The sequence below is a fragment of the Parus major genome, chromosome 2 (assembly GCF_001522545.3).
Source record: "Parus major isolate Abel chromosome 2, Parus_major1.1, whole genome shotgun sequence".
In the NCBI taxonomy this organism is placed as follows: Eukaryota; Metazoa; Chordata; class Aves; order Passeriformes; family Paridae; genus Parus; species Parus major.
Genome location: NC_031769.1, coordinates 6,445,496 through 6,472,765, shown reverse-complemented (window position 1 = coordinate 6,472,765; position 27,270 = coordinate 6,445,496). Strand labels below are relative to the sequence as shown.

At 38.8% G+C, this 27,270-nt stretch overlaps 1 protein-coding gene across 1 annotated transcript; it reads right to left on the bottom strand.

Moving 5' to 3' along the window:
* Window positions 1-27,270, bottom strand: ACTR3B (actin related protein 3B). Its single transcript, XM_015653542.2, has 12 exons — window positions 27,136-27,270; window positions 19,709-19,764; window positions 17,702-17,826; window positions 16,657-16,767; window positions 16,207-16,302; window positions 15,945-16,052; window positions 14,539-14,682; window positions 13,763-13,936; window positions 11,222-11,314; window positions 2,017-2,142; window positions 1,538-1,621; window positions 1-947 (listed from the first exon to the last, which is right to left on the bottom strand). The coding sequence occupies exons 1-12, from the start codon at window positions 27,177-27,179 to the stop codon at window positions 852-854; spliced, it is 1,257 nt and encodes a 418-aa protein (XP_015509028.1). The 5' UTR covers window positions 27,180-27,270; the 3' UTR covers window positions 1-851.

The following is a 27,270-nucleotide window of genomic DNA, read 5'->3' as shown; positions in this document are numbered from 1 at the left end:
TTCATAAAGATGTTAACAGCTTTTATTTCACTGGTGCAAGGCCCGTGTGTCATCCATCACTCACCAACAGCAAAACAAAAAATCATCTCCTGAAAAACAGTTTCAGAAAATTCAAAACAAAGGAACAGTGGCTATAATAAACTTTGCACAATACTGTAAATCACTTATATCATCCAAACATGAACAGATCAGTTTCTATCATACATGGCTTTTTGTTTTTTCCCCCAAAAATATACCAGCACTACTCCAATACACGCCTCACACCTGGAAATGCATAACACCACTCCATGACATTGACAGCTGTTCGTGCTTAGAACTAGTCATCAATTCACCCTACCAACATCATAAAATACAAAATTATATGAAAACCTACATTTACAAAGTACTGTCCCAATCCTGCAATCTATTCCATTTGGGTAGGTACCTGTATCCACTCCAACTCCCCTAAAGGCAATGTGGTATTTAGTGCTCCATTGCTAAAGGTTTGATTGAAAACTCAGGGCACAAGTGGGAAAGGTTTAGATCTTTCCACAAGCAGTAAAACACTGCCTTATTCTTCTAGAAGCAGTTTCAGTAGTATTTGCACAACCTCCTAAACCGAGACGTACCTATTTTCAATAACCTCACATTTAGGAAGAAAGAAGGAAAGGCTCTGAGTAGTCAGCAGAGAAATGGCTCGTACTGAAATGACTTAGGGCTGTAAGCTGTGCTTTAGTGCACAATGGTGATCCAAATGCCTCAGAGTTAACCACATCTTGCTTCAGTATTTACAGTATCTGCTGCCTTCCTCTGCACTTCGTGAGTTTCTTCACCAGCATGGTTTCAGAGATCTTATTTCCACTGGATGAACGTTATGACATGACTCCAAAAACAGGATTATGACGACAAATACTAGGGCCATACTCTTCATAGTCCTTCTTGGTGTGACATACTTGGAAAAACTCTGGCTAAAAAATATAAAACAAATCCCCCCAAAAGCATAAGAACATAAGTAGTAAAAAAACAACAAATACATAATATCTTGGCATTTCTGTAGCTTGCAACTTTACAACATTGTATTGCATTTTGAAATATAATAAAATGAGAAATATTAGGATATGAATACAACTAATCAAAAGAACTTTGTCTGGTCATAGGACTGCTTTTAAACACAGCAGTAAGAAGTCCCACTTGGCAGACACCAATTACTCCCATTTTCTTGTATTTGCTTCTCTCTTGCATTTAAGACCATTGATTTGGATTCTATATTCCTGAAGTCCTAACTAATCTCTAGTGCTGATTTAAAGAATAAGGGCACTATATTGGAACTATCATATCAAAATTACTTCAGAATTATGCCAACTCATAGTATCCTTACTTGAGCAAGCTTCCATTTGCCCTGTACAAATTTTACTGAGATGAAACTTGGGTAAGGACTCCAGAATGTGACACAGTTTAGGCTGTGACAATGAAAAAGTTTACAACTTAGTACTGGGATCAAATACATCCAGAACTCAACATACAATAAAAATTAAGAACACCTTTGATGAAGACTTACTGTTGAAGCCAGCATGGAACCTCCAAACCAAACTGCATAACGCTGCATGTGATGTGTTATCACTTGAACTTCCACTGGTTTGGGCTAAGGAAAACAGTTCATATTTAGTTGGTTTTCAAACTTGACATGGTCAGAAACAGACCTTTAACCCTCTATTCACATCACTACCACACTTGTCACTCAGATATGCTCCCCCTAGAAGATCAAGTCATAAAACTCTTCATGATAACTATGATGAAGGACACAAAGTTAAATACCTCTTGCCTACTGCTAACACATCTCCTAGAAGGAAAACCAGAACTGCTCACAGTAATTTTAAGATTCCTATAAAGAGCTATGTGCTGCAAGGCTATCGGTGCTTTTCACAACACAAACATACTCTACTGACTTCACAGTGTATTTTCACTAGTGAGGTGAAAACTTTGAACTTGATTTCTGTCACTACTCATGTAATTAATGCACTTGAAATGCTCACTTACTTTTATCCGACCACCACTGAGCTCCTCACTAAGCCGCAATCTTGCATCCACCACTCTCTTCAAATCCCTTTGCAGTCGTCGTCCAAAGTCCCTGAACATCGTGGATCCTCCTGAAAGGACCACATTCTGTGCAGAAATTAAAGACACATTCTGTAAATATTCTGTAAATCCATCTTCAAGCAAGTTTCCCAACAGGCAACACTGCAGAGGTGACTTTTTGAATCTCAGCATCATTAGGAAGCTGACATGGTAGGAAGTTCATGGCTTTTCTCCTTTAAATACGTTCATGTAGAACGCGTTATTACAAAGGAGGATTCCATTAAAACCATGAGCTAGCACCCTCCATATGCAGAGCAGCAGAAATAAGACACTTTTTCAAGAAGTTTCTCTGGGGATGTCCACAGCAAACAGTTTTAGCCCTGACACTAAATAAGACTAAAGTCTCATCATATTGCATAGCTACATAATTACCTAGAACTCTTTGTTTTGTTTTTTTAATTTCCAGAGTACTTCAAAAGGCACCACACCTTCACAGAGAACTGCAGCACAGAGGAAGGTATGATGCCACTTCCCTTGCCTGTATGGTATTATTCAGTTTTCAGAGCAGAATCAAATGCCCCTCAGGCTGGACTTGTATTTGGACTCTGAGCAGGTATTTTAGAATTTCCCATCCCTAATTCTGATAACACTGCAGCATCCCAGACTAACAGAGAAGTAATTTCAAAGGTGGGGGATTCAAAACAGGACCCCTAGAATATAACATCAGTGGCAGCAAAAATGCAATTCTTGATCAGAAAAAAGCACTTAATCTGACAAAACTGCACACAGGCCTTTGCACAGTGCTAAAACCACCAACATGCCTGTGACACATTTCCACAGGGAACTTGGATCACGAGTTCATTGTACACAGGTCCAAGGATTATCTCTCAGTAACATTTTTTTGACACTGCAGACCAAGACTGTGCACATAATGAAAGAATCCATGACCCACTGTTTTCAGCCTGCACATGGATCTGAAGAGTCAAAGACATGCATATTAAATGTTCACACTTGCAAGGTGCAGAAGTGTTTGGATTTTAAGCAACAGATAACCAGGGAAATCTTGTTTGTACCTTGTAAAAAGAGAAGAAAGCTGTTTTGTTTATTCATGAGAAAAAAATCCCTGCACATCATAAAAACCATTACAGTAAGAAAAACCTCATTTCTTCACAGTTTCAGATTATCTACAGAATAAAAGAATGCATAACAAGGCAGGTGTGCTTTAAAGAAAGAAACACAAGTCCCCATAACATTACTGAAACATTTCCAAAAGGAAAAGAGGTGGAGAGAGGAGAGAACAGGAGCCATAAATCATAGCTGATCCTGAAGTTAAAGCAGGAGGGAGGATTCCCCCAACTCTCTCCATACACAAGAACATCTACTCCCCTGCATCAAAGTGGTCATGCACTCCACTTGGGAAAAGGAAATTGCTAATGGGCAAAAAAAGACAACAACCAACCTGAGTGATGAAATAGCAATTTAAAAGATGCCATCAGAAAATATTACCTGGAGTTAATGAAGTTGGCAAAGAATGTGAAAGCAATAATTCTATTCAAAGCAAATTAAACTTCAAGCATACTCCATAAAGTGGACAATGCTATCACTAAAAATAGACTCTAGAATAAACCCAAGAATAATTTTTCGAATACATCCAAGACCAATTCATGTAACTACAGAGTTAGCAGTATCACTGGGAGGCTCTTTCTACCTAGCTACCATTCCAGGGTTAGAGGCTAAGAAGCTACATCTTCTTCAAATTATGATTATTCAAGTACTTATACACACCAAAATCAGTTCAACAATAACACTGCCCAAGGAGAATAGAAGCACCAAGGTACAAATGTTGAAAAGATGAGTCACCTCATTATCACATATCTGGACCAGACAGGCTAAGCAAAATCCTGGATGTAATTAACTAGGTGACACCAACTGCCTTTAGAAGGCACCAACTTTAGAAGCTGGTTAATTATAAAGTTACAGTTCCCCTGCTCCCTGCACTTCTTGTCAGTGCCAGACCAAATCCATGCTAACTCTCTAGCAGAAGACTTGTCATACAACCTTCAGGAAGTTCTCAACTCAGCAAGTCAGGTCAAAGCCAGGTACTCCCCTCCTACAATGAAAGCAGAATCCATATCCATTCCAATTCCCTCAAACACCACACCACACCCACCACTTAAAAAGTACGCAGTAAAGGTGAGAAAAGATGGTCAGATTAAAAAAAAAAAAAAAAAACAGAAAGAAAACCCCAGAAAACCAAGGGGGCACCACCCACCTCCTCGCTCCACCCTGACCTTCCAAATACCTTCTCTAGAATAAATCTGCATAATTCTAATAACTACTTAACAAAAAACATAAAACTAAAGCAGGCTAAATACACCTGTGGAGAAAGCTTACTAGTGATGTTTGGGTTTTCAGCCTGTCAATAGACTCCTCTGGCCTCCCAGAAAAAGACATCAAAGATATTAGGCTTTAAGTATCTCTTTCCAGCTGATTCCTTTAAAGAAGACTTCTTCTGATCTTACTCTGCTCAAACACACTTCAGCTGGTTTAACAGCTCCAAGCAGCCCACATGTTTCTCAGCTAACACCAATTATCATACTTGCTGATGGAAAGAACCTCCAGCTGGTTTTCACTTTTATAGCTAACTGGCTGAACATTTATTTAAGCTGTTTCAAAAGAATGTGTTCCCTTAGCAGAGAGGGAGGAAGCCCCTCCACACACCTGAAAAAGTTAACCACAACAAGCACATAAATGGAAGCAGGCTATTTCTGGAAGGGCATCAGGGGAGTGGATACCAATCACAGAATCATTAAGGGTGGAAAAGACCTCTAAGACCATCAAGATCACCTCAGAGGCCTGGCAAAGAAATTTCTCACTTCTCATCTGTACCTTTTGCTTCTCTTGTGAACTCTGTGATACTGAGTTTCTTGTTGTACCATTTCTGTTATTATGCCCGTTTGTAATGCTGCAGAGATATGAAATTCCCTAACAGAGCACCCCAGCTCCTGCAACAGGAGGGCTGTTGACCAAATCAAGCTCACATAAAGAGTGAAAAGAGTGAAATTAGCTCCTGAAGAACTCAGCACTACCAAACACAAGGTGCTGAACTGGCTTGTGCATCTTCACAGTGCACCATGGTGTGAGCACACTCTCAGCTGGACACATCAGACTCTGCAGCACCAAACTGAAAAGCATCCCCTGGTTTTCTGGCAAGTAAGAACAACACATCCCATTTTCCCTTCTTTCCAACTGACAGCCTAAATTAAAGTTAACATGACATGACCAGACCACCAGAGACATGTAAGGAGATCAATATATGACTGTTAACAAAAATTATTAGGGGTAAAACCAGGAAGGTTCATAAACTGAAGCCAAGCACTTCATTAGCAAGTGAATCAATTAAGCTACATGTCTCTTAATTTGGTTAAAACAGGGCACTATTTGCCAACAGAGTATGGGAAGTATAAGGATAAATATAGTTCATACCATACAATAAATATAGCACAAAGTAGTAAATTTATTGTGAGAATTTTGTGGGAATATTGTGGGAATATTTTTAAAATACATTTACTTCTACTAATAAAGAAACCATTTATTTTTCCTTAAAATAATGAATTTGACGTTCATTTCACATTTCAAGTAATAGCAAGAGATTTCAGAATGACATATGATGGTGCCATTCTGCAGAAATACACCTCAGACACAAAAGGAACCAGAAAATCCTGCAAATGCACTGAGCTATTGTTAAACCAGCTAGAAGGAGTCATCTTAAAAAATTATTTACAGCTGTGACAGGAATAAGCAGGGCTTTTCCTCAGTACTCCTGTACTACAATGACAGAGTTAATCTCTTGGGGCTTTCATTCAAATTCTGCAGGAACACAGCAGAATTCAGCAGGAATGCTGTTCCTTTCCCATGTCCTGTCACAGTGCCAGCAGATGCCATGGCCTGGCAGTCTTTCCACCCTTCCCTCACACCCAGAGCCTCCCCACTCTGCTCTGGGTCAGTAACAGGGAATTTCTGTGGTGCTGGAGCACAGCTCAGCAAAGCCAGTCCAACAGTGCCATCTACCCACCACACTGTGCAGCTGGAGCTGCTCTCACACCAAGTGTTTCTACTCACCAGCAACTGAAATCAGGAGTGATGGCAGGGGCTTTTAGCACCCTGTTAGCCCCTGCACCTGGGACCTCTCCAGTGTTTGAGGATGGGCCCTTGGGAGCTCGGCAGTTTAACTTGCTGAGTGAACACTGACACAACAAGCGCAGTCCAAGACTTAATTGTAGAAACAAGCTTGACTTTACTATTTCACTAAGTTTTCATTTTGAGAGAGACTAATCTGAGTCTACAACAGCTGCACACCCAGCTAAGAAGTCACCTTCTCTAAGGAAAAGAGCCAATTTGTCAAAATCTCTCTATGCACCTGTGTTATCCAGGAAAACCTGGGTAACTCATCTCCAATAAAACACCACACTTGCCAATATCCTACAGACCCCCACCTCAAGCAGAATTTTCAACTTGAGAAGTTGGCTTAGAAGTTTGAGGTCAAAGATGTGATTTGATGCAGCATGATCTGAATAATGAATGGTTACGCATACTTGGCTAGGACCTTTCAGAGGTATTTCTAATGGAATTTACCTGGATTCAGATGCCATTTATGCCATATTCTTTCATTCAGATATTTGTGTTAAAAACATAGCAGAGGAAAGTTGAAAGAAATCAATTGCTGGGACAGTCAGTGACTCTCCATTTCTATCCTTTGCACTGGGAGAAGGCAAGGACCTCAGAACTGTTACTATTGTTCTCATCCTAACTCTGGAAGTATCTGGGGAGAGACTCTGGATAAGGAAAAAGAAAGATGAAGTAGAGCATAGAATAAAAGTGGTAGTTTCTGAACCTATTGCTAACAAAAAATACTGTTTATTAGGATAGCAATCAGTTTATAGAACTTTTTCAAAGGCCTTTGTCCACCTCTAAAGTTATTATAACTACATTCAGGAGGAAACTGTTTTTTGACATTGAGTGCCATAAACTAATGTCCTGACTGACAAATATTAGGACAAGTTTCAGATCACTTTCAGGTGGAAAAGAGACTTTTAAATACCAACTTGTGCTGAAAACATTCCACACTAGCATCTGCTGTGTGATTCATCACTGATCCAAGCTGGGTGTGCAGTAGTTACCCAGAGCACTGGTGTGCTCTCAGGAACCTGAAAGCTGGGGAAGGGTCTCATTTTTGTGCAGACCACAGGCCTCATCATGCTGCACTCTCCCTGTAATTTCTTTCAATTTCTGAGCTATCAGTTATACCATGTATTTATATAATTAGGAGACGAATATAAGTAAAGGTTGTGGAATGATATTTTAAGGAAAAAAGCTAAGGAATTCTCAAAACAATATAACTAGATTAACTATACACCATTCTACCCAGAGAATGCTAAGGATGCTGTCTCATTGAGCCCCACAAATGCAGCACTTTTAGCTGCATGCATTGCATGATGGGTCATTTTTCAGTTGAATTCAACACACAGGAATGATTGACGCAGTCAGGATGCCAAATTGTTTCATCCACATGATAAGATCCAAGAATTATCTCCTCTGCCATTTCTCATTTCATTTAAGCACTTGTTTTAACTTTCATTTTGCTTTCTGAAGCTTTGGGTTTGCCAAAAACAACAACAAAAAAATAAATAATAAACCCACCAAAACCCACCTCATTTTTTCAAATTTCAATGCAAATTCCCTGGTTTCAAACCCATACCTATCTTTTTTCTGTTTTAGCAGAAAGCAATTCATCCCAAGCAATCCAGATCTCTCAGCTCTGTGCTAGAGAATACAAATCAGTTTTTCCAAGCAATCACATTAAGAAGATGTAATCATGGGAATTAGAGAGTGCATTGCTGGCAATCATTATACAATTAAAAAAGGCTTCATCATGTGAATGAAAGGCTATTTGTGCTGCAGGTTATGGGATCTTGTGGAGGCAGAGAGAAGCTGACTTCAGTTGTGGGATGGATTTCTAGGGCTGCATCTCCCCGAAATCAGGCCCCAATGGCATTTGGGAAATTCTCATTAGGCCTCAGCTCTGACAAACTGCACTTGGACTAAGTCCTTCTTGAGCTTAACAGGAACACTGCCTGTTCCCAGAACTAACAGGTGTTAAGAGAGAACTTGTTTTTTAACAAACAGCCTTTGAAACTTTTTTCTTGCCCAAATAACAACTCAAGTGAAATAATATTTGTTGTTGAACTTTCAACAAAACCAAGTCAAATTGTGACCAAGATGGAAAAGTCCTATGATTAAAGCCCACTCTCTACTTGTGCTGTAAGCAGCAGTCCAAAGTGAAATCCCTTTGAATTCTCAATTCCGAGAAAATAAGGGGCTCATGTACGTCTCAAACACCAATAACTAAATGGCTGTGGAGCCAACCAAGGACTGTTGGCAATAACAGACAAGAATTGCTGGTTCTAAGCAGGGACTGTTGGTATTAACACACTGTGAGGAAGAACCAGATTTGGCTGGAAAAGAGGGGCCAGGCACACATAGGGCATTTGTCCATGAGAACAAGCCACAACACAGTATGAGTGGGAGGAAGTTGGCCTGGGTGGTTGCCATATAGGGTAGGATTTCTACCACCAAAAGCCTCCAAAACCCTCCAACCCATTTCCAGAAAGGCCTGAAAGGACAGACTGCACATGGTAACTAATTTACACAGAAAACAAGAAACCTGTATTTGGGGCAGTGAAACCTCTCCATAAAAAGGTACCCCCACCCCAAGTGCAGGGGGTGCCCCCAGGACCCTGGACATGTAACTCGCCAGACTGATGCAGTTGGTTCAACAGTGAAACCAGGACTGGTGCTCCCTTTTTCTCTCTTTCTTTCTTTAATTAATCTCTCCCTCTTTAATTCATCTCTTCCCTTTAAACCTACCCCTTTACCCAAAACCTACTGCTGTGTGCTTAGACAGTAGGTCAGAGACTAACAGACCAATTTCCATGCCAAGTGTGTAATTTATTAAAAAACTTTCAGGCCCTCTGGCTTTTGTCATTTCTTTTGACCAATGACCATTTACAAATCTTAGATGCTTTCTTCCCTTTAGAAGGTCTGTTGTCACAGATCTGGCTAAAGAAGTCTTACCAAGGTTCTGCTGGTCCAAACATCAATATGAGGCAAGATAACTGGCCTTGTGAGAGATGTTGATCAGATTAGGAAACAGGGATACTAGCAATAATACTCAGAAATACTACAGTATGGGGAATAAAACAGGGAGCACAATGGAACTGATAAAGGAGCCTAGTATCTTAGGCCTAATCAAACAGAAACCATAGGAGAGACAGACACAGGTAACCACTCCCTGGGGTAGAAGTGACAGAGAGATATGTTGTGAATCTTTGTAATGTTTACCAGGTAACTGATGTCATGAAGACTGTATAACCAATGGGAAATTGTAACCAAAAGCAGAACCCTATGTAAGTGCCATACAAGTAAAACCTTATATAAACACCTTGCATACTCAATAAAATGGGGTTCTGGTTTCAACTCGGATGTCCCTGTCTCTCAATCACTGCTACCATAGGACATCAAAAGATGGGCTGTGGAACAATGACTCAAAGGCTACGTATCACACAAAAATCTAGAAGGTAGGTATTTTCTTTTTTGTTAGGTATTTTCTGCAGGAATGCTGAGGAAGAATCCAAATATATTTGATGGAAACTCAGCTCCAAAGCACAGGGTCTTGGCTGGCCACCACTCAGCACTGTGGGCAAGTGAACTGATAAATCTCAGAGAAAAAGTATGAGAGGAATATTTCTGCACCCAGACACTGCTTTAAACAATGAGAACAAGAGATGCTCGTCCCTTTGAAGTGACCTTGCTTAAAGAAGATAGCAACTATTATCACTAATAACTACTGACATCTCTCAGTACATTCAACAAGTAATTGTGAAACATTATTTTAATTAAGCAAGTATAATGAAAAACAGAAAAAAGAAAAACAAAGTCTCAATCAGTGGCAAGCCAAGAGAAAGTTATTTGTCTGCTGATTATGATGAGGCAGAAGTAACAACCTCCAATTTTAAAAACCACTTTCTAATCAGTACCAAAACCTACCCTATACCAAGCAAAGAATTTGTTACTCTGAGGAAGCTTTGGTCTCTCAGATAAAAAGCAGAGAACCTAAGAACAACCACACACTGAAGGGTTCCTAAACCCTGCTGCTACTTAAGCTTGAAGTCATTGAAGACATCTACTGCAGAATTGACATATGAGCCTGTTAAGCAGTTCAACTTCCCCTTTTGTCCTGCCCCACAGATCTGCTCTGGAGTGCTACATCTCATTCTAGATTACAGAGGGTGTTTACCAGGCAAGGAGAAGACACTGTAAAATTTTAATAGTTACAAATTATCCTGAGACATGACTTAGTTGGAACTTAAAGCACAGTCTACCAGGTGAGGAACACTACCACCTTTTACATGAACAGACAACCTCTGTGTGCTGTAGCTTTATGCTGTTATTTCCAAAATTGCATTGCTCCTGCACAAGCAGAAAGAAAGGGAATTGTGGGATGTGCTGCCGACACAGACAGAGCTTGCCATGGACTACACCTGTCAGTACCTTACTTTTCACTCCTTAAAGAATCAGGAACTGAAAGTACTTTCTGGACTACACCTTGTGTTTAAGCAGGTTTAACCTAGCCTAATTGTTCTCTCATAAAATATTTTCAGTTTTCATGTACTTTTTAAGTGATGTAGAACTGACTGAACTGCAGTGGACAGGTACAAGACAAGACTGAAAAAAAACAACTGGAAACCACTACTTAATAAAGCAGGGGAAGGAGGGTAGTAAGAGGGCTAAGACCACAGTATAACTCTTAATATGGGCAAAACCAAAAGTCCTTCATGCACAAGAATTCACATTAGAAAGGTCAGATCCAAATAACATCCCTCTGCCACAGCTCCTCAGGGATACAATACTTACCTATGTGTCAAGCCTTTACAGAAACTTTTCTTTCAGAACTAAAAAGCAACAAATACCTCTTGGCATCAGAAGTGGCACTTCATTTAATTTCTACCCAAAGTTTACATTTCTCATTGTGGAGGAAGTGGTAGCCATAATGCTGATATTTAGGCTTTAAATAAATTACATGTATTTTACAAGAGAAAGGCCATACCTTATATAATGGACGCCGGACATCAATGGGACAGTTCTGTATAACTTCATCAACTACATCCGAAATGGATTCCATGAAATCAGGGTTAGCAAACTAAAATGAAACAGAACAGGCATTAGATTTTTCATCCAAAGAACAGAACAATAAAAAGGCAGAAATAAGACTGTGGAGAGGACTTTATAATAGGGGCTGAGGAGGAGTTTTAGTAGTAGCCTTGCTCACCACTTATTCTACATTAAAACAAACACTTCTTTACAGAGGAAATGAGATTTATTTTTCTGCTGAGAAACCCAAGATTCTCTTCCTTGGTCAGAAATTCACTGTTTACAATTCATACACTATGCACTTTTATTGCCTGCAAGATGAGTTTGAGTTCTCCTGCAATATTAAACACACTGTTACCATGCACTGTGGTCCTGCCTCTCCTTTCAAGTGAGATTAAAAACACCAGTCTGTAAATCAGAATGTTTCCCTACAAAAAGACTTTAATGCTGCTAAAATATTTCAGTTAAATTCCCACCAAAACTCAGATTTTTTTTCCCAAGCCCAAGAGGTATCTAATGTTCAAAAAAGCATGAATAGTCTAAGGTTTTGAGTGAAAGCCCCCATCAATGCAAACATGAACACAGTGCTAATGTAAACTTCTGCATTTATAAACTAGAGAGTCAAGAGTTGCTAAAGCTACAAAACAGCCTAGTGGAAATTTTCCACTTAAAATAAGCTTCAAAGAAAAGAACTGGTAATAGCCCATGTCTGAAAAATTAAATTAATTACCAATATATAATATTATTATATATATACCATATTATTACCATATTATTCTAGATACAATATAAGCTTTTGTGTAGAAGCACATGGGATTTTCATTAAAAATAAGATGAGGTATCTATATGGAAGAAAAAATAACAACAGTCAAACAAAACAAGTATACACAGAACTGAGAGAAAATTAGCAATGGGAGTTGGCTTGGAGCTCAGGAGCCCTAATGATGATGGTGGCACTCTAAAAAAAATTAAAGCTAACTCCCACAGTAAGAATTAATCATGCAAGAAGCAAAAACATGAAGCCACATAAATCAAAAGAGAAGCTCCTGCACACCAAATTTCATCTGAATGAACTACAGCCTGAAAACTCCTGAGCTCTTCATAAAGATATTGATTAAACAGCAGGATAAAAGGAATAAGTAGAAATGAGAGGTAGGGTATAACATCACCCCAGAACAGGGACATGAGAACTGAATGAAAAATTGCAGTCTGCCAGTCAATATGATATAGCTGGAGAATGGCAAATAAAATATCTAATTCAAAAAGCAGAGAAATAATCTGGATAACCACAAACGCCAAGACCCAACTTCAGGAGTATTAAAGATTTCAGAACAAATTCTGTAAACTGAAAATAGGAAAAGATTACAAGACAGCTTTACCAAAGGCAGCTTTTACCTAGCTAACTTGCTTCCCTTTCAAATGAGAAGTTAATGAAACATAACAAGAAATCCTCTTTGGATGCAGTACACATCATCTACTATGTGTTTCGTGTCTAGGAGGTTAGTCCAGATTTGGGTGGTTTTTTCAATACAGAGTCAAGAAATTACCAAGAAGTGAAAAAAATGGAAATTGGCACTTTATCACATTCTCAACAGTTAGAGACTATGGAAAGAGAAGCTCTTAAAATTATGTCTGACATGGGATTGAATGCTCCTCTGTTATATCACATTGGTAAACAGCAGGGAAGAAAAACTATTTAGCCCAGAGATTTAATATTGGCAGAAGATCACATGGCTACAAACCGACTACAGAAGAGTAAAGCTAGAATTCAGACAAAAGATGGAAGAGAGAAGCTTTTTAATATTCTTCCAAGGACAAGGGTAAAAAATGGGAAACTTCATCCACTGTTGATGTGGATTTTAATAAAAGTTTTTAACAATATTACAGACTGTGGGTGCCTGTATAAGCTCAACCAAGTGTGCAGGAATACAGAAGACCTGTAATAAAACCTGACTCCTTCTTCTCAACAATATCCTGAAGCTCACTCAAACTAAACTACCAAAACTCACACAGATGAGGTGCAGTAATCTTTCCTAGAACTGTACATACTACTGATGACCACAGCAAGAGAGATTTCAATAGACTTCCTTCAAGGATAAATTTATCATCCATGCCTTACAAATTGACTCAGCATCAAAAGTCTGCATCTGATATTTAGAATATCTTCAATGCCATGCTCAGTAGTGCCCAAAGGGATTGGCAACATAAAAAGTATAGAGGCAGACTTGCTTAAATTGAGACTGAAAAAAAGAGGAAAATACTATACAAAAACTGAATTCAAACAATTTCTCCTCAAGTTCAGACTGCCTCTAAAGGAGCAGAATGAGATGTTTTAAACGTTAGACTGGACATGAGATAACCACTTTCCTACTGTGTTGAAGTTACCTGTGAGCACACCTGGCTTGTGCTCAGGAGACTCACTGGCCCCTCACTGCCACGGGATGGCGCCCAGGCACCGGGAATGGCACAACCTCACACAGCTATTCCCTGTTCTTACCTCGGGATGGAAGAAGATTTCGGGCCCCAGGAACCTCTCGTAACCAACATCTATAACAAACTTGGTTTTATTGATGGCGTTGATGCCCGTGTATTGTTTGATCCACTTGCGAGAGTCTCCGTCATACTTGGCAAATTCCTTCACTATGTCGGGGCAAATGTAACAGTACTTCTCCTGTTAAGAAGGCGTTAAAAATAGCTGAAATAATTAGTACATCAGTGAATTCAAGTGCAACACAATCAGGAAAGAAAAATGTGAGCATTTTTACAGATGGTGTGGTCAAGGGACTTTCTCACCCAAAGCACTACTGAAGCCTCAGCCCCACGAGGCTCGAGGCCCCTTTGCTTCCAAAGGGCTGCATATGCTGACTCAGCTACATTTGCCTCTCTCAAAATGAAAACACCACCAACAGCAGCACTGTGACAATAAAGAATTTCAAGGGCAAGCTTTCACTGCAAGAGCAGGCCCACACAATCACCCTATGTTTTTATTTTTTTTTTTTAATTCCATTACAAAGCAAATTTTAAACAACTCCAAAGTTTAAATGCTGATTTTATCTGTGAGACATACTCACTCCGAACTGTCTAGCATGAATATTTTCTTCCTCTTTCTCCTTTCCCCATTCTTGACTGGATAAACCACCAGAAGCTGGTGTAATTATAATACACTGCCTACATTTGCATTTTTATGAGAGCCACTGGCAACTTTTGCTAGAGCCAAAAATTTAGCTCACGGAGATTTATTATGTATTTATTAAGAGATAAAGGAGGATGTACCTTTATGGCTTTTGCTGTCTCCAGAGATTGTTCAGGAGGAATTCCTACCTCCCTTTCCCTTAGAAGCTGTTGAATAAAGTAAGTAATATCTCTACCTGCAATAGGAATATGTTTGATGCAACTTCCAATTACATAGCCTTCTGCCTATGTAGGAGGAGAGGAAAAGACATATTTAAGGGGAAAACTTACTGTGTATCAATAATTAACATTCATTTTTATAATAACATTTTTGATTTTCTATTAAAAGCAAAATCTTGAAACTTGAAAATCACTCTAAAAATGTGCACCTCACTGAAAAGTGGGTATCATTTTTATTTAAAGACCTTGATTACCAAATATAAACTGATATTGACTAACTAACAGATACACGAGTGATAAACAGTCTTGCACACATTAGTCAGATTGGATGGTTCCTTTAAGGCATCATCAAAAAAGCAAATATAATATAAATGAACTACCTGTGTTCTGTTTGAGACTGAAAAATTAATAGAAAAATGAATAAAATTAAATTTCTCAGACAAGAAAAATCAAATAGGAATAGAAAACTCAAGCAAGAAGTAGGATCTTACAATAAGCACAATAAAAATAAGAAATCTACTTGCTGAATTTTTTTTAGGATGCATTTACTGAAAACACTGGTATTGCTGAGCCATATTATTTCTTCCCTTGCTTTTTTTTTTTACACTTTTCAGAGCTCCATGCAGTAAATGCTGCTTGTTCTCAGCATTGCCCATATGACAAAATACTGAGATCAAGTTAACATCAAAATGCAAGATGAAGTTAGTGGGAATCAGATTTTCATTTCTAATATAACTGATCATTCAAGGACACAGTATGGCTCAAAAATACGCAGAATGACATCAACAGATGTCAGTATAAACAGATAACTGTATTTTTAACATCCTCACATAACTAAACTGATGAGATTGATCACATCTACAAACAGGTACTTAGATAAGTTTGTAGTTGTTTCCATGTAAGCAGAGTAGAAACAATAAAATACAATAAATCATACAAAAAGCACATATTACCAGATATATTAAACAGTCAAAATGCAGAGTGTCAAAAAAGTTAGGACACTTCTTGTCAGACACTGTTAGCATGCAGGAGACAAACCCATGATAATCATTGATATTTAAGAGAACTGAGGCATCACAGTAATGGAATGTAAGGTTTTACACAGAAATAGCCTTTTAAAAGTTGGATTGATGGTTCCTTACTGTGACCCTCCTCTAGTCTGCAAGCTAAATTAATACATAACAAAACAATACTTTTGCAAGGAAAGAAATCCCAAACAACACGAAAAATTTAAAACTAAGGTTTAATTTGATGCTTCTTATTTAAATTTATAGTAAACAAACCCTGTCCAAAGCAGTGCTGATTTCAAAGTGCAGCCTGCTACTTACCACGGGGATTACGTGGGTCACACCATCACCACTGTCAATGACAATTCCAGTCAGAGTCCGCTCCCCCACCTGCCGTGATGTCCAGGAGGCAGCTAAGGCCAACACTGCCTACAGCACACAGAGTTCATATTTAGAAGCAGGCAGAGTGTTCTAATTTACACTCTCAAAAATTACTGTTTCAAACACTTTAGACACGTGCCTACAAAAGACCAAAACACTGCAGTTATTTTGTATTTTAGAAGAACACATTCACTTTGTTCACCTGCACGGCAATGTAAAGTCCTGGGATGTTAAATGATTCAAACATGATTTCTGCAAGATATTCTCTGTTTTCTGGTGTGTTCAGTGGAGGCTCTGTCTGCAAAAACAAAGAGTTTTGAAAAACCACCTCAATAGGATCCTGCTTGGTATGGTTTTCAAACTTTAAAATTCCTCAGTGCACTCAAAACAAAAAATTTTAAACAGAATTTAAACAGTGTTTGAAACTCCTCAAAAGCAATAGCTGACCTGCAGTAGCCTGCATCACAAAATTAACAGAATATAGTTATAATGCAGCTTCAAAGACTAGTTTTCTCCTCCCAACCCAAACCCTGTCATTTCTACACGAGTAAGACATACAGAGAAAAATCCTCCAGCAGAGCTACTCGTGCTTGGAACAGTATTTGGTTTTCCTCTTACAAAACTATTTCCTTACCAGGCCTCATTAACTCACCATTAAAAAATAGTGATCCTCGGGCTCAGCTCGAAGGTACTTAAAAATGACCTGCTCCATGAACCTCTCCATGAGGTCCCAGTCTTCAACAATTCCATGTCGGATAGGCCACTGCAACAGCAAAACTTGTCAGCACTGGGTGAGGCAAGGACAAATAAACCCAGCAACAGGAGGAGTCTGACATCTCATCTCACAGGTATCTTATCAAACCATCCTGGCTTTAACCCAGAGGCACAATTCAAACTTACTGCTCCCAGGTACTTCCAAGCCCAATTCTACCTTGCAGGACTAGCAGCCAGAATCCAGACTCTATTCCTGTTAGTCTGTTGCAGAACTGTTTTTTGACCTCTTTTTGTATAAATTTTATCACTTAAAAAGTTGAGAATCCTACTTGGCTTCAATATGTCTTCCCATATTATAAAAAGAAATAAAAACCATATAGGCTATATATTTTTCAACGACAATTTCTGGCAGGGATGATGCTTACATTTTGTTCAACGTTAAGAACACAGCTGACATTTAAGTAACACAGAAGGATGTATAAAATATGATTTTTTTCCACATAGTTCATAAGCCAGTAATGCTTTGTAAGTACAAGAAGTCCTTTACTAGGGTATGGAAAATATGATTCACAGAAAAGCTGCACTGAAGACAGACCTTCACAAAACAATTGTGACATTCCCTGAAGTAAAAGTATCCAACACATTTCCCAGTTCATATGCCATGTTAAAAGGGTACACTTTTAGCAAGAATTTAAAAATTCAGTGTATATGACTATTTTAATAGCTCAGAATTTTGAGAACTGAACAGCTGCACTGTATCAATGAATATTTACACAAACACCAACCACACAAGACAGCACTAGTGAAACAGATACCTAAAAAAGAATAAAGCCATGAACCAAATCACATAGTTTTTAATAAGCAATAAAAATGCTTCACAAAAAAAGCAAACATGTTTTGAATGGCTATCCAGAAGTCCCAGAACACTTTATCTTAAAAATATGAGACTTAGGAAAGGCTATCTCAGTCTCCTGAATGCTCACCTTTGTAGCATAGGTAGGTTTATCTATGGCTTCATCTCCTATGAAAAAGTCCAGATCATCAACACCTTTCATTACCCTCCTCTGAGCCTGGTCCCCCACTTTGGCTGACTCTCGGATTGCAATACCTTAAAATAAATGCAAATAACAAATCAAAACAAAATTAAAACAGCTAAATACCAACTGAAGAATATTTATTAACTTAAGGATTATTTTCCAGAAATAAAAATTGGGATATAAAAAGTAGAAATCATGTAAGTGATCTACTGATGAGGCAAGAGAGCCGAGTTCATTCTCATTGCATCCTGTAGGATTCTGGTCACCCATCCCTCATTACTGTACATAATAATTCACTGAAAATATTGAAAATGCATTTTGTTATAGACTACAGCAGTCACTAAACCTGTACAAGTGCAGCATTTCAGGAAGCAACATGATTTCCTGAGTTTTAACTCTAGAATAAAGAGGAAGAGCATAGAAGAAGAAGAAAATCAACTGTGTATTCAAAAATAAGTATTGAAGTCATTATCCTGGTTGGTGAGAAAGAGGAAAGAGGAAGGGGAGAAATCAATTTGCAGTGCTACAGAGAGATCTTTGGAGACACTTATACTTCCCATTAGCAGCCTGCAACTATCACTAAAATTATTAGATGATGGCTCCTGTAGGCAAGAAGATGAGACAGCAAAAATCAAATCTGGGGCAAGCTAAAAATAAAAATGGAATGAAGTACTGCTAAAACATAACCTTATTAATATAGTTTTCTTTTAATAGGTCACAGTCAGGATCTAAATAACATGCAGCAGAAAATGCAGAGTAGGCAGGCATCATCCACAAACACACCAAATACTACTAGCACCAATAAATGACTCATGGGCAAACAATTCTTTTGGAAGAATATCTACTCACCTCAACAGGTTTACAGTTGTATAAAACAAGATTTATAGCAAATTCACAGGAAATCCCTTCTATACCATTTCTTTAATATAAGGTATCTAGATCTTTACCAGTGGTTTAGGTTTCAAATTTTAAAATACTTAAAATAGTGAGACTGTAAGCAGTACTGCAGCTACACCTGGTAAAGAACATGTGTCCCCTTCACTTCTTTGGCCAGTTTTATTTTTATTACTAATAATTTTAATAATTTTATTATTAATTACCTTTATAATTTCCTAATCTTTATACTTTCTACCATGAGTAGCTACAAGATAGTCTAGGTGCATTAATAAGTAGTTAATTGGCAAAGTTTAAAAAAAGTAAAAAGCAGTGTTTAACATAAATGGAGGTAACAGATGCCTCCATAATAGATGGTAACATAATAGATGTAAATAAATAGTCTGTGCTACTATTTATAAACATATATATATACACAGAATTTCAGAGAAACTATTAAGATGCCAATTAAAATCAAGAACACCAGAAAAATACAACATTTTAAACAAGTTTAACACACAAAAAAATTAAAGAGTAAATCTGTTCAACAAAAGCATGTCAAATGTGCAAGAACATATTAATTGGTAAACACACACCCAAAAAGAACATTTTCTAATAGGAACAACTTTTTGAATATTAAACTGTCTACAGTCCCAGACAATGTAAATAAGGCAGACACCACCTGCACTCCAGTACTTAATTTGATTGGGAGCCTTCCCCAGATTATCCAGGCTGTAACCATGGTGTCAGGTAGACAGGAGGTAAATTGCATTCTGTCTACTCAAGAGTCCTGGCAAAAAAATAATGGAGATAAAAAGGAAATTGGACTGGAGTTCTCCTCATCTTTGTCATAGCAACCAAGAGCTGGTTTAATGAGCAACAGTCCTAGCTAACTGCAAACAAGGAGCTCTGTTTAGCTACACTCCAGCCAAAGATGCTAACAGGATGAATATTGCTTCCCAGATGGACATGGGACTACGATGACTGAGTTGGGAGTTGGAAGCACATCATTTAATCCTGAAAGTGCTCAGTGACAGCAGTGTATGTTACAATTTGGAGGGACAAAAAAAATCAACTCACATGATGGGATAATGAACTGAGGTTCCGTATTTCCTGCATAGCCAAGCTTTGTATACCTAGAAAGAAAAAAAAAAAATTAAAGATCACCAGGTCATTAGATGCACTCAGATGCAAAAACATGAAGAAAAAAAATACTTTCAATTTACTCCAGTGCTTAAAGTGAAGGTGAAACATGCATCGCTTGCCATGTGTACATTTTCTGGATTGTGCTTTCAAGTATCATCCTGCTGAAAGAAAACTCAAAGTAGAAAATGTTTTAGGTGTTAATTTATTTTTCAGACAACTTCTGCTTACAGATTTTGCTAGTGTTATTTAGAACTATCAAGTCTGAAAATACAACTCTTACTTCTTCCACCTTGTTGACCAGCTATGACAAAGGACAGGCAGGTCACATTGCACCCTTTGGTAAAAAATAGAGCCTTGCAGATTTTACCCTTCTGTTACAATGACCAAAGAGAGCCTTAGACTTTACATATTTGTTTAATATTCTCAAACAGGAGAAAAAAAGAAATAATACAGTGTCACAAGTATAAACCACATCTAAGAACTCTTGTTACAAACCTGATACAATTCCCCTTCAGGCCTTGAACAAACCCCCCACTTTGCCACAGGTATGGTATCTGTGTGTGATAAAGGACAAATACCAAACCAAAGCAAGTCTGCACTGATGAAATGCTTTAGAAATGGGCAGCAGACAGTACAAAGTATTGATTATTTCTTTCCATATACATATAAAATCTATTTTAACAAGTAAAGCATCAAGAGACAAAAAGAAGTGGGATGGAAAAAAAGAAGGAAAAGAATTTTCACATAAAAATTTCTACAGGCGTTAGTGGCTGCAGCTACTTCAGGTCTTAAGCAATTAGAAATAATTAACATCCCAGACTATGAAAAACAGCTCTATTTCCTAGGGGGGGAGAAAAAAGAAAAAAACCCACAATAACAACAAAACCCACAACAGAAACAGTGTTAAAAGAAAAATCAACCCAACTAAATTGATTGAAAGCTTGCAGAGAATGATGTAATTCTTGAATATTGCCATTACCTTGAAACAGAAGTACAACAGCAGCATGATTTGAGGGAATCAGCATTGTTCACATCATTTTTACACAAGAAACCTAAAGCCATGACATTCTGAAATGAGACCAACCCCAGTCTAGGTCCTAAAGTGAATATAAAGTCTTTGTCTGCATCCTAGTCTCAATATTTGCAAACAATATTATGCCATGGCCAAAGCAGAGGGTTTGCATCTTCATTAGCAGCTTAAAAAGTAGGTTCCTCTTTACAGAGTGTTTGATATAAAAATACTCATTAAGAATCACAGTTTTCTTAGATAAAGGAATTAATCTAAATTGAATTATCAATGACCTTGTAACTGAAATATTTATATTTCAACTTCTCTTCAAAGCTATAGCTTCGACAGACTTCAAACAATAGTTAAAAAGCCATTCCCCCCAAGGCTAAAAAGAATGTGTTTTGGAGGGAAGGTTTTGCTGGGTTTTTAATCATCATTATAGACATATGCTTTCAGTCTAATCCAAATTGTTTATGCACATTTGCTGTGGCTCTCAGAAAAGCATAATCAGGATGTTAAATTAGACTGACTGTAAAGAAGGACATTACTAGTAAAAATTCTTTTTATGATTATTATCACATAGATTCTTCACATTTTAGAATGAGGCCTACCTAGGGAATAGTGCTAAAACATAACAAGCAACAACAGACGTTCCACTGGGATTTAAGACCAGTACAGGCCACTTCCTCTTATTTCTCTCTCTGAAATGAATCACGACTAAATGAACATAAAGAAAAGCAAGCAAAACATTTTATTTTTTAAGACCTAGTTTCAAGACTTAAAAATTACAATTACGCAGAAACATCAGGAAAAAAGCCCTTCAAGCCTCAGTAACAAAACCCAAAGACTCTATCTACATACACAGACATGTAAATACGTATATATACTTTTCATACAATTTTTATATATCTGCGTGCGTGAATAAATTAAAAGGTTTCTGCAGTCTAACCAGAACTCATTTCAACTAAATTCAAACTAAAGTCTGGCCAAGAGGTGAGTTCAGTTTGCCATCATTTCTCTTAACACACATGCTAAACTCACGCCCACTCACAGTATTAAAAAAAGAAAACACTCTCTAAAAGTCAATTTGGGCTACCAGTCTGCAAGAGCTTTACTTTCCCTCTCCAGAATGGATCAGATCCCCCTGTGAGAGCAACTTGTAAAGTTACCAAACCCCTACAGCTCAGTATTTTACAGATTCATTTTTAACCTGGGCTAATTCACCTAGTGAAAAAAATTACCAAGTAAGTTTATTTCTCAGTATAACGAAAAAAATTCTTTTCAAATAATTTTTCTCACAGAAGGTAACATAGGGAAAGATTTCTTTTGCTTGCAATTAATCCATGAAAGACTAATACTAAAACGAAGAGAATAACTGAATTCTCAATTCAATGGTGAAGCAAATAAACATAAAAAAAAGGTTAAAAAAACCCAAAAAAAACTACTTAGCATCAAACGAGAGACAGACTGGAACAAGCAGCCACATTTCAGGTGTTTTTGACAAAACCAAATGGAAGAGAAACTCAAATTTCTCCCAAGACCACTCAGGAAAAGAAGGAAAATAGATTATGCAGTTGTGCTGCTCTTTGCTAACCAGGAAGCCTCAGGACATGGCAGACTTGGTCCCAGATCTCTGGTCTGCCCAGCAGGACCCAAATTCATTGCACCTCTCAAGAGTGCATTAAAGTGTTTGGGTGACCCATTTCCAGGACTTCCTACAGAAAATACTCCCTTTTCTACATGATATTTAAATATTCACTGATGGGAAAGGCTCTGGACTTAAACAGTTACAGAGGTTACCTGGTCTCTGGTCCCTTCTCCAATGAATATTTAAGCATCTAAAAAAAGGTTTTCTTTCTCCTGGGTTACAGCCTAGCAGACTAATGGTAATGCAACATCTTGTGATCTGTAAAATTACAGAGACAGCTGTAGCAGAATGTAGATAATCAGTATTCCAACTTAATTTCATTAAAAGCAGCAATTTGTTGCCAGTGAGATAGGAATCTACTGGAAACTGGCCAAAATATAGGATACTGCACTAAAAATTAGCAGAAAACTGATCCAATAGATTAAGGCTATTTCATGCAAGGAGATTTGGAGGACTACTAATTTTTTTCTAAATCTCTGGAAATGACATATTATTGAAACAAGCAATTTCTAAAAATAGTGTGTGGTCTCTCCCATACTGTTTTGACCAGGTGACGAGTTCATACAAAAGTTATTTTCACAAACTTTTGTATGAGAATTGGTCATCCTAACCCTCTTCTCTTCTGAGGTCCCACCAAGATGGAAACATGGAAAAACTTACATTAAGAATTGACTCCAAACATATACAAATGGACTTCACTTGGAAGCAGATGCTGCACCCTTAACCACTTTAGAGAGAAGAGATATGTTTTGGAAAATTCTTCCCAAAGCCTGAGAACAAATCACCAACTCAAGCAGTTCCTTTATCCATCTGAAAACACAAGACATCCAATTTTTCTCTGTGCAAGTATGCAAAAGAGCAAAGCCCAAATGTGACTATTTTAGCATTTCATCACTCTCTATAGCTTTTTTGGTCCACATCTTTAAAACATGTTACATTCACACAAAAAAACCCTCTGAAAAGATAAATATGACGTGATTAAAAATAGCAGAATGCTTTGAGAAAGTCCTGTAAACAAACAATGGCCTCTGAAAATAGAACACTTTCTCTGACAGCTAAGAGACTGAATAACCAGGCTACTGCTGCCAGAACACCTGTGATGCCAGGCTGCCATAGCAGACTCTATTATCATTATTACAAGTATGTCTGAGGAACTTGCAACACAAGTTCTTCATGAAGATCTGGAAAAGCACTTTCAAAATTGAGGGATGGGAATGAAGAAGACATGAAGGAGAAAATATCAAATAGAAGAAAAATCTATTTCGTCTGCACAATTTACCCAAGAGCACCAGCAGCCACTATAAGAATAAAGAGTACAGTAGAGCCATTGGGTTTCTTGAGGAAGTCTAGAACTTTGCAGCACTGAAGCCTGTGATTATAAACAACAGTTAATTAACTCAAGCTCCTTAGACCCAGAACAGCAATTACAATAATGCATGTTCACATGTCTCACATGCAAAGAGCAGAGGTAATACTTGGCTAAAGCAACTTACTAGGCATCAGAAATACAGTAAGAGAGGGAAAATATAGCATGTTCTGAGGCTCCAGCTATCTTTAATAGCAACATCATCAAAAAACATCATAAGCTTCAAGTTTTAAGACCCAGTCCATTGCACTTCTCCCAGAAATCAAGTATTTACCTCTAAATTCATCTGTAAGACTTTGCCAAAGTAGACTTTCTCTTTACTAAAAAGGAATGGCTGCAATAAAATACACCCAAACCAGAACTGCTTCTCAGTGTCTGCAAATACACTGAAGAAAGGTATTTTAAGATATCTTTGTTTTTCCCACCCACCTACTACTGTTCTGATGTCCACAGCTAAATGCCAATTAATAAACTAGTTATGACGTTTAAAGCTATTTAAAACAGCAACACAAAAAGGCCTGGTAGTCCTGAGAAACTAAAAATAGCATGCCCTTCTCCACAAAGAGAGTAACAGCAATGTGTAAACTGATCACGAGGAGAACCTCATGCAGAGAAAACTACTTGACATAGTGCATCAAAATTGCACTATGTCAAGTCATTTGCAAATACTAATGGAAAAGATAATAGCAAATTATTAACTATTTCTGCAAAATTTGTGAATAAAGAGTGAACAGTTTATGGCAAAGGAAATTCAAGTCATCTATATCCAATAGACTAAAGGAACGTTATCCTGTCCTGCTATAAAAACATGTTTCTCACTGAAGGTCTGTAACTATTTTTTATATACCTGTTCTCACTTTTTTTGGAGGAATTCTGGCATTTTACAGGACTGAGGCATATGGCTACAAATAACAGTAAATTAAGCCAGCCTCCTTATGCACAAAACAACAACAAAACCATTCTTTTAACAAACTCCTTAAAACCCCATTCATGAAAAATGATGGATTAGTGGTGGGACAGAACACCTCATTCACTTTAATCAGAAAAGTGTATTTAATATACACAATGTCACAATGTGCATGTCTGCATATACCTTTCCCTCTCTGCTATGCTCTTCCAAATTTTTCATCTCAAAGCCCTTACATTAATAATTTGAATGAATTGTTTGAAGCTGGTAACCCGAAGTAGATTCATTCTAACAATAAGAAGGTTTTCAGCCCACACAGAGGAAAATTCCAGAGACTGTGTACCAATGAGTCAAGCTACTTCTTCTGGTTGCTTTTGTTCAGAATCATTTCATCCTGAATTCTGAAAGATAACTTATTTCACATTCAGCAGTCTCCTTGTTGAAAAGTCTTCCATTTTTGACTGCCCTACAGCAAAATCAAGCACAAGTCCCACCAGCAGAGACATCGTGTTGTCTCCTGTGAATCAAGACCATTTGGAGTCATTGAAAAAAAAATGTGCATAATTTAGGGGTTATCCAAACCCTTCCTGAAACAAAACAATATACATGTCCCCCCCACCTCCACAAAACCCATCAGCTTTACCCATGCAAGGACTAAACAGATTTTAGAAATTCTACTTCAATTACTATTTATTTGAAAGGACACAATAAGCAATGTCCTATCCTTATTTATTTTGTGTAACTGTTGGCCAGCAATATCTATTGCTAGTGTAACACTGGAATTACTCCATAAACCGAAAGCCAAGGGGGTCTCCTGCAAAAAGAACCTTTGGCATTTAATGCATTTTCTGAGTTTCAGAGTTTCTACTGCACCCTTGTTAAAGGATCCACCTAAACACCTCATTTCTCTCAAAACTATGAAGTAGTAATCCTGTAGTATCAACATATCTTTGGAGAACAGATACTTACAGTATCTTCAGCAAATACATAGAAGAAATATGGGAAACTACCAAGTATCTAAAGAGCAAGCAGAATTGCACACAAAGTAGAACCTGGTCTCTATTCTACTTCCAATGTCTCCAGCTGTGAACTCCAGTATTTTCCACTGAGGGAACAGAACTGGTTTCTGGTAAGCTAAGGTATAAGCAGAAACAAGCAAAAACTTCTAAAACTTTCATGACAGTTTAATACAGACATATTTGAAAATGTGACACATTATTTCAGGAGAAGGCAATGTGGCACTACAACACTGGAATGCGCTTCATGCAGTTACCTAGGGATTGGGGTCTCTTGATTCAGTTTGATTAGTTTGGGGTTTGGTTTTTTAAAGATTGTTCAGTTCAGGAAATTTTAAAGATAACTTCCCAATAATTAAAGAAATTAAAATACTGTTGCAAATTCCCTGCACAGGAAAGGCTAAATTAATGCAGTCAGTGACACTGAGTCTGACAAGTAAAGCTACCACAGGAATAGTTACTCATGGACCGATGCTTCACTTCCTCTCCTCAGAGCTGCCTGTAACTGCTGGGCCAAAGGAAAGGTATTAATTAGCAAAAGCACATCACAGATGCAATGCAGTATTACTTTCATTACAGTTCCCTCTGACACCTCCCCCCCCCCCGCAAGGCACAGCAGGACTGGATGCTGAATGGGTCTTCTATAGCACAGAAAGGTATGACAGAGCCGCTCCTGAAACGCCTCCCAAGCACAGCCTCTGCAATTCAGAGTCGCTCCTGCCCTCACAGATTTGAGTTACAAAACTTGTGGTTTGGTTAAGTATGGAATACTCAGATCACACTGATCTGAGAAAGGCGAAGGGATGACCCAACGACCAAGCGCATCACTGGAGCAAGGCAGCGCGCTCTCACCCCAGCTGAAAAGGCTAAAACTGGGGACGGCTGGTCTCAAAGGGGCAGAGGAGACAGGAGGCGGCCCCGAGAGCGGCCCGGGGGCAGGGGAGCTGTGCTCGCCGGGCTCGGTGTCCATGCACCGCACCGACAGGATCGCGCCCGGCACGGGCATCTCCCTGAACCTCCCCAGGTTCGGTCTCTGCGCCGGCTCCTGGCTCCTCTCCCCTTCGGAAACCAGCCGTCCCCAATTTTAGCACTTGCATCATGCAATACTTCAAAGCCAGAGGGCACAAACGAAAACGGGTCCCGAGAGGCGAAAAGGGCACACAGAAACACGCACGGCAGGGCTGCCCCGCTCCGCGCTCCAGCGGGATGGAAGGGCAGGAGGGGGAGAGGGAGGACGAGAGCGATGGGCACCAGCCCGCGGAAGGCCGGAGGGGAGAGAAACCCTCAGCAAGTCGAGAGGGCACCGGGACACACGGCAGGAGCGCGGCCCCGTGCGAGGAGCGCTCGCCGGCAGCGGGAGGCGGCGGAGGGGCGCGGCGCGGAGACACCCCCCGGTCCTCCCTGCCCGCACTCACCCGGTGCCGCCGTCGATCACGCAGGGCGGCAGGCAGCTCGCCATGCTGCGGGGCCGGCAGTGCGGGCCCTACGCCACCATCCGGGCGGCCGCCGGCTCCCCCGGCGCGGGCTCCATGCGCGCGGGCCCGCAGCGG